An 18,719-nucleotide genomic window follows, 5' to 3' on the forward strand; every position below is an offset into this window, starting at 1 on the left:
CTTTTTTGGGCTTCTGAGCTTCCACTGAAAAAGAAGCACAGCAGACATAAAAGGCACGCCGGTGGCACCTCAGGGTACCACGGTGGGTTCTAATTTATGACATGACAAACATGGAAACAGGTCTCCTGAGAACTAGTTACTCCCTCTGTGTGCTGACTAGAGTTTACTCTAAGTCATCACGGACGATCAAACACAAACTTACAAACCAGTCCAAGTGAAGTGAAACTCAAAGCAATGGGTAAATAATAGAGCTGCCTCTAGTGCTGCTTTCTACTATCAAAGAACCAATGGTAGAAGAAGTATCTTAAAGTTCTAAGATGAAAACTGGGACAACTCCCACACCGGACAGCGCCGTGGTCGTGACCTGTCAATCACAAGGTAGCCCCGCCCTAAAGCATACTCTGCTTTCTGGTCTATTTGACTCTAAATGGACCATCATTTACGAAACAAACATCATGCTGTATTGAAGAAGACTTGAAACTATAGATTGAGAGCATAAACAATCTTTACAGAGTTAATAAATCAAGTGAGAAGTAGGTTAATTTTCTTGAGTTCTTTTTGCAACTCTTGAAAAAAACAATCTACACTACCTACAGCAGACGACACCGTTAGAGACTAGCTGGGAATGTAGTCGAATGCACTTAGCTGATTAGTTGGTGGAGACCAAAACGGAGCCAAAGGGACTGCTCCATGTCTGCACAATGAGTGAATGAATTATTAAAATGGTTCGTCTTATCAACTGTATAAATGGTAATAATATCCCGGTGCCGTGTTTTCGGCTTGTTTTGTTCCCCCCAAGCGGCAACACACACAATCAGTCCAGCTTTAAAGAGAAGTATTGGTTACTTACTTACTTTTAAGGTAAAACATATGTATTGTGCAGAATAGACCTTAGGCGGTTAGGTTGCTTAATCTATAAAAGTGCATGTTAGTGTGCAAAATATTAATATCAGTGGCGGGCCGTGGATTTTGTAGCTACGCCTGCTGTTTAAGTACGGAGCCTGTCGCCGCAAACAGGATGCAAAACTAAAATGACCGAAACTTCTCGATTATTTACGCCATCGACGTAATTCCGACGGACTCTGAATGCTAAGAAGCGTAGCTTTCCAATGTCATTCCACTTTGCGGTCCATTACGGTAATGGTAAAAAAATAAAACGGGGGCGTCACTGAAATGTAAAGATTGTGGTTGAGGTATAAATTAACAGACAATGGACACGTTTAAGTAGAGCAGATACATCTCAGAACCTTCCACCAACACACATGTGACATTTTATTTGTGTTTATATATAATTTGGCAGAGTCTTCTTTGTGAAAACCACTGCAAAGAACAAAGGAAAACCGAAAGAAAGAAAAACCGCAACATTCCAGTGTGCCAAGTCAGCACTATCAGCTTTGCAGATGAATGTCTTTTTAATGACCCTCCTCGACCGATTGGCGATCGTCGCGATGATAGACCGTTTGACGGATCCCGGTGACTCTAACTGACGGCCCACGGACTTCATATTCCTGAAGCGGGAGGAAGTCAATAAGTGCCCACTGTATGTGCCAGTTATTGGACAGGCATAAAGGATGACATTAACCGCGAGTGAGTGATCACTCGCTCAGATTAGATTCGGAGGGTCTGGCGTTCGGGGACAAGGCCACCAATACGTCTCAGGCCACTCGTTTGGTCCCCTGGACCAGTGAGAAGTCAATCTGCCCTCCGATTCTGCTGGTGGATTTCCACTATGATCGGATGACAGTTCCATCAATTGTCGGGCTCGCTGACCTTCCCATCCTTCAGTTGTTGTCACAGAGTCAGGGCATGCATGTATGACCGACTGCCATCTATCTTCTTTATTAAATCTCGGTATTGCTTAATTAACTCTGCAACGTGATTGAACGGTGGAGGTTCAAGTGAATAACTTAAAGGGCAACTGGCATTACTGTAGAGTGGCATGTAGTTCTTTGTGGGAACTAAAGTACGAGACTTCTTCCTCCTGCAGGGAGGCATGTGGAGATTTTCTGCTCCTGTAAACGCAGACCATCAGTCAAATACACTCCTTTCGGTGCAAGTTGTGTTTCAGCACCTATCCTATTTCCCTCCAGTACAGATTGTGACCTTTTGGTGGTAATTAGTTTTACGCGTAATTTGACTGTTGATTTTGACACCAGAGAGACTGTGAGCCCACTCACATCTCTAATAAGCCCGGAGGTAAAGCCGGCGCCAGAAAGAGGGAATCACATTGGAGCTTTGAAAAAAAAAAAAGCATCAGCTGCAACTGAAAGGTCAAAAGTCAAGAGATTTGAAGGATTGTCAAAAACGTTCTAATTGTGTCTTGAGAGCATCTTACTTCCTGTAATGATGAATATCCTGCTGCATGCAGGGAGGGTGCATCTGAGGCTATATCCTTGAGAGAATTAGAGCATTAAAGAAACTTGTATTTGGCTGAATCATGAAGCGGTGGAGCTTGTTAAAATAAATGAAAGTACAGAATTTGGATTCACACTTAATCCTAAAAGTATGGTGTTTTTTGACATAAGGACAATTTTTTTGACAGTTATTGTGAAAGGATGATTTAGGTGATAATCCATAAAATACAACAAAAAGAACAAAACCAACAACAAAATGAGTTGTCTGGGTAGCCACTGTAGATAATCCCTGTTGTCCCAAAACTATTAAACACAGTAAGGAGCCCCACCAGTCGTGCTGGGTTTTTCACAACAAAGTAAGTGGGCATTGTAGTTTCTCACGACTCGATCCAAAATGCGCCGCCCTGCTGCCGTGAATGTCCACTAAATGTGTATTAATCCATGCCTGAAAATAGCCGCGTTCAATGTTCAGCATCCGCAGTTGTCTGTGTGTCTTTCTGTCCGTCTGTGCAGCTGTTGGAGACACTGCATGATCGATGCGGCACATTTCCAATATATAGTGATCTTTATAGATTATATTTACCAATTGTTGCAGCTGATATGAGGGCTTAAAAAAATAACAGTAGCTTGGGTTATGAGCGCAACCTTAACGTTATGCTGCCACTCTTTTTACTCGATGCAGTGTCTATTACAGAAGATCAAAAAGCCTTAACGCTGAAAAACTATGTTTTTAAAAGGTTTATTTATTTTTCTACGTGCCTTCCTGTCTGCCGACTGTGTAAATAGCAAACTGTACAATAACACGTGAGCATATCAGCTGTGTAAGGCCATAATGTGTCAGAATGTGTCCCCCGTGTTGGAAAGACATGTTTTGACATGTTGTTTACTCACAAGCTGTTTATAGAGGGTGGCGTTTGCTCGGTATATGGAAAATCGTGTCATGGTTAAGGATACTGTTAGCGGCTTATCGTTTTGTGGCATTCAGCGACGTGTCAACAGAGCACTTCACTGGTCCATTTTCCAGCGTCGATGCCACTCTGCGCTCCAGAAAAGGTGTTTTGTTCACCGATTAATACGTCGGTCTTCTCTCTCGTCAGGCGCTTGCACGTCTTCTCCCGGGTTCTTGTTGCTGCCACAGTGGACAGGATAGAATACACTGGTTTTCACATGCCTGGGATTTATTTTTTGAACACATCATAATTAACCTGCACTACATTGGCAGAGTTGGTGATCTTGACAAACAATTTAAGAAACAGATTATCCAACTAGAAAAACCCAATTTAGTGTTTCCAACTCTTTTTTTTAAATATGTGATTGACTGAATGCTGTCGAAATGTAGTGACAATTTTAACTAAATTATTTTTGACGAAGATCACCAACCGTTTTATCAAATGATGTATTTATTGAGGCTACATGTGTTATTCCAGATGTCTACCATTGAAAAGGGGGACAGCACTCAGACAAATGTAGCTACTTCAAAAGGCTTAGCCATTATACCTGAATGAATTAACTTGTGCATTCATTTGAATCTGCCAGGCTTAATTATATTGTATTATCTGTACAAGCATTTTGAAAAAACGTTAGCATGTTAGCATTAATTTAGCATGTTTTTTTGAGACAGACTCCACCAAGTGCAATACATTCAAACGTAATTGAACTTTTAGACCACACATGAATATAGTCTGGATCCCAAACTGGAATAATATTCTCACCCAAAAAAAAGAGAGAGAGAAAAAAAGCTATTTAAATTAGAATTGGGTCATAAATTGATGATGGTGATGAAATCCGGAGGAGCTCCTGTTCTCCCTGCTCAGTGAACATGCTCTGCCTTCTGATTCAGCCGTTTAGCTCCGAGTGCGAGGGGTTTCTGCCTCTTCTTTAATTAAACGGGCATCCGTGGTGTCCTAATCTTGTTCCCGGGGAGTAATCTTTCTAAAAGGCATTATTGGTGATGTCACAGGATGCGTTGCCACAGCACAATGGCGCCGTCCTCCCAGTTCGCACTTGCATTGTGGGGTCTTAACTTAAAACGTGCGTGTACAACTGCCTTCTAATAAAAAATAAAAAAAGAACGTTTTGATATGATAGCACTAATCCAGTCGCTTTACATTGCCTCGAAATTGACACACAACTGAAAACCCACAGGCTGAATTCATATTCGCTAAGTCGTGTGCGAGCGCTCTGCTTCCCGAACTTGTGCGTATTATATATTCTGTGGACGAGAGCAGAACGCCACTCCTCGGTTAACACTTGTTAGTCCGCGGAATCCGCGACGCCTCCAAGGTTGTTCTTTGAAATTGGCGGGACTCCAGCCGCGCTTCAGCGTTTTCCCTCTACGTGTCACAAACTTTTGATGGATGATGCTCCTCCCCGCGAGGGCCCGGGGCTGTCTACCCCCTGAGGCAAGGATAACTGATGGGCCGTGGGCGCTCCCCGCTCAATACTCGCTGCCCTTGATTAGTATGTCTATCGATTCTATATCAGTGATTATGTAAAAGATGTACAGCCATAATTCATACTGATGAACAGGCGCGCTTGTTCAATAACCGGAATAACAGCGTGGGGCCTCTCACATACATGACCAGAGATGTCGAGAAGGGCCATCTCTTAAGAAAAAAGAAAAGTTTGTGAAAACGGAGCTCGCCTAGAGACACTATCCTGCTTTGCGTGGGAGTTTATATATATATATATATTGTTGTGTCTCAGCGGTGTCAGACACACTCATGTTTTGCTAACCATACAGGGGTGAGACTTCCTGATGTCCCCACAGTGGGCTTTAAAGCCTTTGAGGGGGAAAAATGAATACCTCATTTAAATGCAAATACATCCTCTCAACTCCTCTCAGCTGTTGTGATAATGTGCAGTGAGTATATTGACTTAGTTAATGAGGTGTAAATAGCTAATGGGTGTACTCTCTGGCTTTAACTTTTTTTTTTAATCTGCAGCACACTACAGAGATATCACTCTTGAGGACCTGCCGTCAGGTGGCGGGACACACTTTAGGATTTACTAAACATCTTTTTCAGATACATCCCGAAAATTGCTGTTAAGGAAAAAAAAGGCTCGGCAGCGTTGGTAATGTCCGCGTAGCTCAACGTAGCCTCACACAACGGTTTATGTGATATCTTACGAAAAGTAATGCTTTTGTCATTCTTTGTTTTGCTTTACGAATTTCAGTGCGGGTTTAGGCAACGCAACTACTTGGTTTGGAAAAGAGGAAATTCTGTCGATAATGTCGGGATTCCCAGTTTCTGACGAAGATAAACTGTAGTTTTGTTGATTGTTTAAAGAAAAACATGCTTTTTCATTCCAACGGCGGGATTTGGGGTTCCAAGTGTTAAATCGACGTTGACTTTTGGTCACAAAAGTGCTCCGATACCTTTGTGAAGGTAAACGGATGGTAATTGTATTCTGTGTATTGTTTGATTGCTGCTTTAGCCCGTTTTGAGTTGGTATAATTGATCACTGTTGCTCAGCTATGGATTTACCACTTCATAAAATGACTTGTTTGTTCTGATTTTCTGTTTTCACGTTAGCAAACTTCCCTCGAGGGCTGAACAAAGTATTTTGAATTTAATGGAATAATTGAGTTTGTGTTTCTTCTGAATTGCATTGTGTTATACTGTGTTTCTAATATTGTGTCCAACCCCATTAATTCCAATGAGCCCAAAGCACACAATACAATTCAACAGCACCTTAAACAACAACTCCATGAAGTCGAACAAACACCTCTGTAAAACACTTCTAATAAAATCTCCTTCACTTATGTGATTAAATTCTATGACAAAGCGCACACACAAACACACAAACACACACACACACACACACACACACACACACACACACACACACAGATTATCCACCATGACAAAGAGCATTCTTAAGGAGTCGCAGGTTGTAATGAATCTCGCGGTCACGGTTGGACTAGCTCGTTGAAGTATGATAAGTCACGCTGGCATTTGGAAAGCTCATGTGTCTGGGATGTGATCATCAGACTAATCTGGATCATTGTTTGTAATGCCGGGCCCAGGTTTGCAATAATTAACGCTAATTGAGCTAGATGGGGCATCGCGCTCGCTCACTCTGAGGTTATTAATCATTGTTAGCCAGCCTCCCCTTTTTTAAATGACACGATGGCGTTTAGTGTAAGCTTGGCCGCAAAACAACAAAACAACAAAACAACTGTTTTGAGTAAAAATCCTAAAAAGGAGTTCTGTTCTCCGCCGTTCCTTTTTATGTAACAATTTGAATGGATGCGTTACTGGAGACGTCCCTCGCAGGCAAACTGTGTGCTTTCATGCTTCCTTTTGAACTTTGAGAGCGAACATGTGCACAGCTGTGTGCACTCTGAGAAGCGTGCCTTTGGTGGAGCCCCCCCACGATGTCCGAAACCCCGCGTCTGAAATCATGCTTTTCGTCCGCTCTCCTCCAGCCCTCTTCACAACAATGCTTCTTTTGCTCTTCTTTTTTTTTTCTGCCGTTGAGTGTGGGCGGGTAGGATGTGGAGAGCAGGGTGGGGGGCGTTGGATTTTACCAGTATTGCGGCATGCTTTCAGCACGGGCGAGGCCACGTCCGTGGATTCTGGACAGGGACAATCATCGGCTTTAGTGAAGCAGACGCCCCCCTCCCTCTCCTCCCCCCACTTCACAAATCACAAGAGCTTTGATCTCAGCCAAAAAAAATGCCAAAAAGACTCTTTTTTTTGGGGCGAATAAATTCAATACCTTAGATGTCTCTTGCTCTTGTCCACTTTGTTCTATAGGCTCGTATTTTGGGGAGGCTTGGGTGCTTTTATCTAACCTTCTATCGTGCCTTCAGATGAAAGTAAGTGGTGGGGCCTACTCAAAAACAAAATCAAAATACAAAAAAAAAGCTTCTGTTGCCAGTTTGGAGTGGCCGGATTGTTTCCACAAGACAAAAAAACCATCAACAATTGCCCTTGATTTCCGGCCATGTTTGGGACAAGACGGTCTTCCTTATTTCTAGCATCTTACTAGCAAAGGACTGATGGACTGAAGCTAAAATAATTCATGTAACGAAAGGCACGGGGGTGAGCAACAAGCTCCCGTCAGTGATAGCTGACGAGCAACAGGGAAGTCAATTAGCCGTGCTTCATTAATCACCTTGAGTGACAGTCGAGAGCCAAAAAGACGGCCGGCGTTCCTTGAAAAAGACGTGGAAAAGTAGCCATTTGTGAAATATGACAAGCTATAAAAACAAATGGCCTAATTTAAGCGCGGAGGCCAGATTGAGAGTCACACACGTCATAAAACTCCAGGAAAGCGTCTTAAATTCAGATCCTCAGACATCTCTGCTCTGCCCTTTTTCCTTCTCTTTTTTTTGTTCACTTTTATGAGTTGATTACCATCCTGTCGGCGACGGACGACTTTTTTTTTTCTCACTGCCCAGAAAATATAATTTGGAGGGACAGTGATTTGCAGAGTAAAAATGACTGCAGACAGGGAATTTGTCATCCCATCTATGGACGGCACTCAGACGCTCAATTATTCTGGTGCGGAGATGGCGTCTTGTTTTTTCCCCCCCAGTAAAGAGCAGGGACAAACAAATGCGTAAATCAAAAGAGTGGATTTACATGTTATGAGCGCTTTAATCCTGCACTTCTTTCCCCACTTTGACGCTGTGTAAATAATTCACGCCTGATGTGCTGCCTGGACGCAAGAAAGGCACGTTCAAGTTGAATTGACTTAGTGTGGTAGATGTAGTGACGGCACGTTTTCTTCAGATCGGAGCCATTGAATGGCAAATGATGGAGCTGTTGCAGCACTCTGTCGGGTTGCACAGCACACTGTAGCACTGGTCCTTCATCATAGAAAACAGGGGAACCAGGAATGACTGTAGACTGCTACCAGAATTCAAGTTATGACTTTGAATTAGTCATCATATTATGGCAATATGCTCTCTGTATGCAGCAGTCTACCTCAGTGATTTCATTATTGTTTTATGTCCCCTTTGAACAAATGTCAACTTGCAACCCATTACCACAGGATGTACATGTCTGTGAGCAGTTTAACCACAGTGACATTTCTTAAAATAGTTTAGTTTCATTGGCATGAACTATCCATATATTATTCAAGAAGGAACGGAAAGATAAGAGAGATCAGGGAGAATTTCAATACGTTATCTTCAAAAAGGTACCGTCATTTATTTTCCCTTGAGTTTTCTTACAAGGTTAGGTTTAGGAAAAGGTGGGTTAAGACAACACGGAAGTGGCATATGGATACGGAAGTGGAAGTGGCGTACGGATACGGAAGTGGAAGTGGCGTTACGGACGTGGCGTTACGGCTAATATAATGTCTAAAACGCTTGATGGGAAGCGCTGGACATCCTGTCTTGGTGTTATTCGCAGTATTCTGCTACACCACACTTCCTCTCCTCTCACTGTCCTTCAAATTGTCCCTTAAAGTCTGGAGTCCGTCACCGTCACAGTCCTGCGCTCCTGGTACACAAACACCAACAGACCCTAACGGGACCCACTGCCGCGCGGTGACTCCGTTTCCGTTGCAGCTGGCGGGCGACCGGAGCTCAAACACCAGCGGTCATAAACAGCTCCTGGGGACTCGCGCTCCTCGGCCTCACTTTTTTGACTCATAAATGAATAAAAGTAATCCGTGGTTAGTGTCGTCTGCGCGTGACCGCCGGCTGTACCTGACTGAGTTGAGGTTCAAACACAACGAGGCACGGAGAGAACAGCAGAGGAGTCATTCGTGGTTACACTTAATAATAACCATCAATAATACATGGTCAAATGTATTAGTATACTTAATTAATGGTTTATTTATTGTTAACAAACAATGTAATCATAATGAAATGTGTTTGCAAATTATTAGTCATGCTATAATTTCTGTTATGTTATCATTTCATTGTGTAAAATTAAATAAAGTCATATATTGTTTCATGGCTGATAAGGGATGATAACAATTCCATTCTGATTATATTAGTAAACGATTTAGTAACAGTTTATTGTTGCGTTCATTATAACATTTGACGTACTATATTAAGGATTTATTAATGATTACATTTCTAAACCGTAAGAAACATTACATAGAAATATGGACCATGGACCAATTAGTAACCATTGTCAAAGTGTTAACTAATAATGTTTATAGATCACAAATGTATTCATCACTTAACACAGTATTACAATCACAAGTTGCACAATTCAAATAACAATTATAGACCATTTATTAGAAAGCATTACAAATAATAATATTTATACAGGGTTGCCAAACCATTAATTAACTATTAACAAATATTGAATATATCATGTAAAATGTTATGACTGCAACAATAAGATGTTAAAATTAAATAATTTATAAAATTACAAATAATAATCATTCATTATATTTTAATTGTTTTTTTTTTATAGTGAAATAACTATTGACTGAAGTTGAATGAACTTTCAATTGTTTTATAGCCACTAACGCCACAATGAATATATTGATACCAGGATGACTGGAAGGTATTTTGGACATTAAGGTGCTCCACCTGCATGATCAATAAATAGAAAGGAAGAAACAAATTGTCTTCCTCCTGGTTTTAAAAGTGACATATAAATGGACTATTTATTTCTAGTCTTCCGACCAATCAAAGCGCTTTAACACTACCATGCAAGGTGCCACCTGCCCATCATAACTATTTCATCATGCATACATTGCGGGAGCAATTTGGAGTTAGGTGTCTTGCCTATGGACACATTGACATAGACTAGAGCCGGGGATCGAACAACCGATCCTCTGATTGAAGGACGACCCTGCTCTTCCACTGATCCACAGTCGGCCGGTTGCCTCCTCAAAGCTGAGACGAGACTTTTTGCGTCCGGTTAGGACACATCAGAATGACCGTAAAGTGTCAAATCTGGCATAAATCTTTAGAAATAAACATTAGGGAGTTGGTTTCCTAATAGGGCTTAAGAGCCTCAAATAGCTATTAGTTAAACTGTCCTCGTGGGTTAAGAAGAGATTTATGTTTAAAGAAATAATTAAAGGCTGCTCCTTAATTGACTTGTCCTGCAGCCAATATGACATATATTAGCTGACCTTATAGTCCTCTTCATAAATCAGTGAGCCTAATAATTTTACATTTAGATCACTTGGAGCCGAACTAATCAGTAATCTCATTTCAAAGTGGATTGGCTGCACTTTTGCTGGGAGCAGGTCCGCAGAAGAGAGCGCTCGTGTCCGCACCGCTGCTCGCAGGGACTCGAGAATATGCTGCGTATTCCAGAGCAAGGTTAATGAAGGTTAATGAATCCAATTTGGAGAATATGTATGGATCAATCTGAGACCCACCTGTCCTTATGTATTAATTCGCTTTATGTCTATTCTTTTGTTAAAAGCGCATTCATGAATGCACTTTGACCTCAAAGCATGAGTCATGAATGTACAAACGAAATACAGAAGAAGAAAAAAAACTGGAAAATGCTAAATGAATGAGAATAAATAAATAAAAATGCACTTTAGACGTTAAGTGGGAATGGAAATAGACGACTAAGAGGACCTGATTGCTTTGCTAATTTAATAATGACGCCATGTAACGATCCTCATAATTGATTCATAGTTTTTCTGCCGTTTCTTAAAATATCTGCACAGACTTGTATTAAATTGCATTTGTTGTCAGGTTAAAGTGCTTCCAATAAGAACCCATCCGCCCCCCCATCGGTGCAGACAAGAAGCCGCCGCGTGACGTGTGAATTACATTTACCCCGGCTCCACCAGGATGTAAACCATTAGCGCAGCGAGTCGTTGGAGCCGCCCTGCGACCCGCTATTGTTTCCATCACTTGTCAAAATGAAAATTAGTTGGGCTTCGACAGTACTTCTGCCGTCAAAAACACACCAGGAATAGCTTTGTAATGTTCAGTGGGTGTGGGCGTGATGAATGAAAGGTAACCTGATTACCAGCAGAGCTATTAAAACCCCTCATGTGTGACCTGCCACAGCAACCCTCTCTGCTTAGCAGCAGGGCAGCAGATTGCCGTTTGGCCCATGTTAGTTGCTGTGCGTCACTATTGATTTGAACTGTTTTTGTGGTGGGGGTGTTTCATAGCGGGTTTAGGTCATGCAAGGCTTCCATTCATTATTTGGAATATACAATTAGCCGAGCTGGGTACAGTAATAATAGTCCTGGTTCTTTTCATTCTCCCACTCTCTCAACTGTGTCTCTTCCAGAAGGCAATTATTTGGCAGGTGTATTATGTCCTCTGTTACGTGCAGCATGCCGCACGCACTTCATGTCGTCTTTAAAACCACGAAAAGAAATTAAAGCACACAAATGATCTATGAGGACGCTGGGCCCCACTTGGATCTGACATTGATGGAAAGGAAGCAGGTGCTCCTGAGGCGTTTTGGAGGCAGCGTGTCTCCACCACACTTATCTTACTTTTGCACAACTGTAGTTGGATGGAAATGTACATTAAGTATGTACAAATCTAGTTTTGGGGTCAAAATTCGAAGTGTTATACGCGCCTTGTTGTCGTGCATTCCACATAACCGCAGTGTCATTGGTTAAATTCCAGCCGAGGCATTTGGTTGTATGTCATACGATCGTTCAATGTTGGTTTATTTCATGTTTTGATTACCAATACATTCCCTGAAGAAAAAAACACCCAGTGTGTAATAACTTTGTTCTTGATTACTTGGATAGCAAATGGTCAAACTTAGTGGGATATCCACAAATTACGCCACATTATATTTCTGATTTAGCATAAACAGTTTTACAGCATGATTTTCTTTGAAAATCCCATCGAATTCATAATATCTAATTAATACTACATGTTATTATGTTGTTTATCTTGATCATGTTGCAAATTTTGCTCGACTTGCACAAATTTCTTTTCAAATTCCTCAGATTCAACTCGTGTACAAGACACGTTTGGGAAATCTGTTTGTTTTTTTATCCATGTTTTCGCCATTGATTCATACCTGGCTGTGCTTCTTTAAAAACACATCCCAACTATTCCCAACTTGTTCAGCAGTCATTGCCTTTTTCTTCCCACAAAAGTCTCCATTGGGACCCTTTAATTCACTTTCTTTCTGATACCCGTGGCGTCATCACAGAGTGAGCGAGTGAGTCTTGGATATCCATAATATACACAGACGCGCTCACAAGGGATGATTTGGCCCGAGGCAAAGCCAAAGGCTGTTTACCACCCAAAAATGTTCACCCTTGAAAATGTTCCTCACACTAGCGTGGATACACAGAGGCTACTGGCGCTGCTGTATTTGTACATCATTTGTTCATAGAGGTGGCGCAGAGGTTCAGTGGTTTGCCCTACTGCCTCACACGCAGTGAGGGTTTGAACCTTGGCCCCTCGGAGTTTACAAGAACTGTATTCGTCAGGGTTAAGCCTCAGTTCCTTCGAAATGTAGGCCAGCGACTTTCTGGTACTGTGTGAGTGTGCGGTGTGTTTATCTGTGCTAGCTCTATAATAAACTGGCATCCTGTTGTGAGTGTTTCCCCGCCCGCTGCACACTGCTGTAGGCTCCATGGGCTGTGACCTTGAATGCGAGAAAGAAGCAAGAAAAAATAGGGCAGAAAAAACAAAAACATAATTTGTTCATGGCAGCGCTCTCAGGTGTTTCAAGCCTCTGACTTGTGATTATATTTTACTAACTGCTGTGTTTTTATTGTTGTTGTTGTTTCAGACTTGGAAAACTTCAAGACTCACAGAAGAAGCTCCGTGTCCGTCCGTGAAGGTCAAGGAGTGGTTCTGCTGTGCGGCCCCCCGTCGCATTCTGGAGGTAACTGTTTAACCCATTCACCGAGCACACACACACACACACACACACACACACACACACCGGGAATTAGATGGTTGACAAAAAGCAAAAAGTGGAAGACATTCTTATGTTTGCTACGTGTTAAGATGGGTATTTGTAGTTTTAAGTTCGTAACGGGCAAAAGTCTTTGTCTCAGGAAAGCATGAAACAAGGCTAATACCAGCTGACATGAAAGAACAATTGAAACTTGACCCATTGAGGCTTACTCCTGAAGAGCCCTCTCCATTGTTATATTGTACATGAGTTACATGGTCAAGCTGGCTTTTTTCAGCTGTTTCCAGTTTGCAACCGCTACTTCTCCTCCTAGTTTACTAGCGTGTTATAGCCATAGCGCCAACTTCTGACCAAAATATGTTAGAAGCACCTAGATCCCATTTCATTTTTGAAACATTTCAAAAGTTTGCTTGAAATTCCGACAATTTAATGAAAATCACAGCGGCTGTTACGTTGGGCCGGGGGTGTTTTCGGTCCAGCTGTTTCAATGGCAACTTCTGATTTGGTGATCAAGACCTTGCATCTGCCACTACAAGGGACTGAAGTGATTCTTGCATTGCTTGTTTGGTGTGATCAGCTTTGCTCACAGGAGTCCACAGCTAATTCTGCTTTGATTCGGGCCATATGTTTCTCCCTCATTTCAATGTCAGCTGAATGAAAGTATTAAGCAGTACTATGTATCATCATTGTTTGTTCTCAACCCAAAGGCAGGAATGCCCTGGATGTAAGGTATAACAAGATACAAATAATATGCTAATTTGCTTTCTTGCCTGGAGTTAGATGAGTAGATTAATAAACTTGTATCTGTGCGAAATACTAAGAGAGAGCCAGGATTAACTTGGTTTAGCATAGCTAACTGGACAGCTATGGATTGGATGTGCCATGTGGCCTGTATGAAGCTATGTACAAATGGTGATGGTTTTATGAATGGTGTGTTCCTCTGGTAAACACTGCTGCAGTGTGTGTCTAGGGCATTTATTCTGAAAGGTAAGGACCAAAGGAGTAAAGCGGTATATGCTGCTGTTGCCCTTGAGGGGCTGATATTCTCCCAAATTGATAAAAAGCACAGACAAACAAAGTACTTTCCTATCGTTAGTGACCATCTGTTGTAGACTACTTTTCACAATGCATCGTGGGATGATCCTTCTCGCTATACATTCGGACAGCACAAGAAAAAGTCCACTCTGAGTCATTTCGGACACAGCCCTCGTTTTTCTGCAACATCTTTCATATTTTCGGTCTATAATTGCAGCAGATGTGTCCTTCGGTTTGCCGCTTCTCTTCTTATTGGATCTTCCAAACGCAACAGCTGCTTGAATTACATTCCCTCAATTGACAGCCACCAAACAGTTTCATGCACAGGTCCGCTGTTCTGAAAATGCTGCTCGCCTGTAACTGATGGTAATTGTTTGGGGCTCGTATCCTTTCGGGCTTTTACCTGGCGAAGTCTTGGCAGGCTCCGCAGCAGTCTGGAATATCCCTATTATTTGCAAGTGGTCGGGCTGAGCCGCCTGTATTCGATTGTTATCTATGCTTTGAACAGTTGCTTCGCCGACTCTTTTCACATCTGACTTTTTTTTTTGCTGGCGTAATCCAATTAAGGTCTGTTTTTTTGACCAATGGGGAAATAATTCCAACCTGACAGGCATCTTCAGGCACATGAAAAGCCCCCTCAAGACACTTGTCTCCTCATTTATATACAGCGCCATTACAAGCTGTCAATTAGCAGTCCATTTCAGTGAGTTACATCTCTCAGCTGTAGTAGAAGCTACTATCAGCGTGTCATTCGGCCGGATAAAACACTCGGTTGTTGTTGTTGCTTTTGATCAGATGCAGTACACAGTGTTTTGATGTGGGACTTTAAGCCCTGACATGAAATGAGCAAAATGTTGCTTTGACACATGTTTAGGCATGTCTTACCTCCATGTTTCAGACAACGCCACATGATACAAATCTGGCACGAATAGCAACCATATTCAATAGCAACGTTCAGCGTCGGTTACATGTATCCACTCGCTCACCAGGGGGAATGAAACAGTAGACAACATACACCAAATCAACAGGCTTTGCCACACCAGGCTGTTGGCACTAAGCATCAACACAAATACACGTTCAGCCAAGCTGCCGGTCGGGATTGTATTCAAACTGGCAACAATGGAAAGCAATCAATCCGCAGGCAAAGGTCTAAGTGTTTCGCCAGGACTAGTTGTCTTTGTTGACCTGACATGTTGCTTTTGTTGCATCTGAAATGGCACTTGCCGCAGCTTGTTAGCAGGGAATACTGCCGGTAACCTGGCAACGCAGATTTGTCCCCCACACACACACATACACACACGTCACGGTGAAATCAAAGGGATTGCCTTGAAAGCTTAGTCAGCAAATTGCAATTTAATTTCATGTCTTGAATTAGTTTAAATTGACTTGGCCTGGAAAGGAAATGAGTCGCATGAAATGCATTGAATAAGCATGTGTCTTCCTCAACCCAATTATACTTGGGAATGGCTCCCCCTGTGTTGACTGCTTGTAGATGGCAGGCCACCACCTATTATTATCATCAGTCAATCTGCCTGATCTTTTTTTCATGTACGCTGTAACGCTTCTCCGTTACCGACTTGAGTGTCCCGAAGCACAATGACGGCAACAGACTAGAATCAAGGTTTCTTAATGCTTATTTATTGTGCAGTGATCTTTTAAGCTGTTTGTGTGTGAGCCTAACGATACAAATGCTCCTTTTTTCCTTTAAAATACACTTTTTTTCGTTTTAATTATAAGAGGACCATGTTCCTTCATCCCCATGAACATACGCTGTAGTTTATTTTAACTCAATCCCGCCATGCTGCAGTATATATTCAGGAATATACAAAATATGTATCAATCCACTGCTGAAAAGAGTCCTTAATAAATGCCCTATTTCCTCCTGTTTGAGTGAAGTTTTCCAAAAACTACACTGCCCCCGTGTTTTAAGCTAATTACTGTGCCCTTTTGAAAAATGACACGATCCATTTTTGACCTCCTTTTGAAGAGTTATGTCCTGTTGGAATGGGAGGGCCCGGGGCTGAGAGCAACAGATGGGAAGAAAGACACACATTGTGTTCTATTGTTTAGACAGCGGTTTCACTTCATTACTGTAAAATATGTCAATGATCAGGCTCGTTTTGAATTTTGCAATCCATCACATTGAATGCCACTGCATTCACTTCATTGTCCTGCATTGCCATTTTTGTCAGTTGCATTATTTTGACAAGACAAAGAAATGTGGTCTTTTCAACTCAATCTGCATTTCATTTGTGGATCAATTAAATGTAGCTAACTGATGCCGCTTTTCATGTTATACAGAAATGAATGAAAGTCGAGAGATGTTCGAAGGAGTGAACGTCAACATTGTATACTTTACGTATAATCCTAGTTCGTTGAACGTCATGGCTTTTATGAATGGAAACAATGTAATGTATTGGACAGCACTCGCAGGGTGCCTCAGTTATGCTTTACTCTGGGCATGAATTCAGGAAGCAGCTCAGTCATCAATCTCAGTTGTTTTATTATTCCATTGCAAATCTGTTTGGCCTGTCCGGAGCAGCCCAGTTGCCAGAGAACATGTTGGCATTGAACTTTTCTGAAAACCACGGGATACGTCGAATCCCAACGTTTCTGAACATAGAATATGTATCATATCAGCCAGATACACACAACATGACACAAGGTTAACGTTGTAAAGAGATTGGTGGTTAGGGCGAAAAAAATATTTGGTTAAGCTTAGAAATAACATCATGGTTTGTGTTCAAATAATAACTTAAAAACCTAACGTAAGAACCTTTACAACCTAACTAGCGTAAATAAACAACAATTGCCATTAGCGGACTTTCTGACATAACGTTCCATAAGAACTATTGCAAGTTATCAAGTGTAAAGTTAGTCTTTACACTTGGTTTCACACAGGTCACTAACAGTGGTCCCCTGGGGGAAAGTCCCATGTTTGTTAGACGCAGCCATCAATTATCCCACTGGTAGACTTCTTTGCTTGTTATGCTTTCATATCACGAAATACAATTTCATATTCATGAAACGCAAACGCTTTCGTGTCGAAAGGAGTCAGCTGAGGTGGTTCGGGCACCTAGTCAGGATGCCTCCTGGACGCCTCCCATTAGAGGTTTTCCAGGCATGTCCAACTGGTAGGAGACCCCGGGGAAGACCAAGGACACGCTGGAGGGCTTATATCTCCCGTCTGGCCTTGGAACGCCTCGGGGTCCCCCAGAATGAGCTGGAAAGTGTTGCGGGTGAGAGAGAAGCCTGGGTCGGCCTGCTGAACCTGCTGCCACCGCGACCCGACCCCGGATAAGCGGTTGAAAATGGATGGATGGATGAAACGCAATGTTTTTTACTCAAAGGGCTATTGAAGAAGACTTTTCCTCTCCTGACGATTTACAATCGATCAAAATAAATGTAAAAGTTTCTGCTGTTAAGTTGTCTAACAAACACTGTTGTGATACGGGTGACGGCCATTACAAGCTCCTGTTTGTGAGCCAATTTCCCTGCTTCTGAATAGAGAGAATTTCGTGTTTCCCGTTGCATCAAATATAAAGCGTAGCAACTCTGGCCCAAACCTTGAATACCGAACTGCATATGAGAAAAATAAGACCTGGAAAAAAAAAGATGGTGATACATATTCAGTGCTTGTATTGCTCCTTTGCATGCTTAGACTCGGAGGATATCTTTCATATGTTCATTCATCTGCAGTCATATTTTCATGACATTACTTTGACAAAGAGGAGATATCTCAGCGTGGCATCAGCAGCCTGACAGCCAATAACAAGACAATAATGACTGCCGGGCCACCTTCCCTCCCTCACGAGGACCTCATTTCATTTTAATCAAATTCTGCATGTGGGTGGCACGTTCGAGGATAAAACCTCATCCGCATTCCCCCAATTCAGCACCATATGTTTGCAGACCTTCCCGTAGGGGTGGGACCCTCGGTGTATGCTCGAGGCTCTGGAGGGCCTCCACCTGCCGCAGGGGGCTCTCGGAGGACACATTATGCATGGCGGACAGCTGTCCTTCCCACTGTATGCGGGGCGGGCCTCGTCCATGCAGAAGGACGTGATCGGACGGAAGAAAGAGCACGGGGCGACGGGTGCGGATGGCTGGCTGCTGGTTGGATAGCACACATCTGCTACATAACTCAGAAGCTACCCAGCGTGAGGTGTGCATGACCGTGTTCAATGTCAGCTTTAAATATTAAATAAAAACTGAATCATTAACCAAAACCATTTTTTTATTGTAAAAACCAACAGAGTGGCATGCGGTTCTATTTCATCCTTACTGACCACCAGAGGCAGTGTTTTCACACTGGATATCTTCCGTCTTGCGCTTGCGCAGTTCGAGTACGTATACCAAAAGATGTCACGTGTGACCTCGGATGAGTCCCCAGCCGGGTATAACTTCCGGCCTCATCCTGAGATCATGCCCTTTTTCATCTTCTCGCTACGCAGGCTAACGAACGTGTTAGCATCAGCTAAAGCTGAACTTGTGAAAACAGAGCTCGTCGCTGCTAGCCTTGTGACCTCCAGTCGGA

General features: G+C 42.4%; 1 protein-coding gene across 1 annotated transcript in view; it reads left to right on the top strand.

Annotated features, from left to right (window-relative positions):
* Nucleotides 1–18,719, top strand: part of cntn4 (contactin 4) — a gene marked incomplete at its 5' end in the record, with an annotated part of 121,723 nt that overhangs the window by 32,993 nt on the left and 70,011 nt on the right. The window contains one exon of the mRNA XM_079218912.1: nt 13,019–13,114. Within this exon, the coding sequence (XP_079075038.1) occupies nt 13,019–13,114 (96 nt within the window). The remainder of the gene's footprint in view (nt 1–13,018; nt 13,115–18,719) is intronic.

This window comes from Taurulus bubalis (genome assembly GCF_910589615.1).
Source record: "Taurulus bubalis genome assembly, chromosome: 5".
Taxonomy (NCBI): domain Eukaryota; kingdom Metazoa; phylum Chordata; class Actinopteri; order Perciformes; family Cottidae; genus Taurulus; species Taurulus bubalis.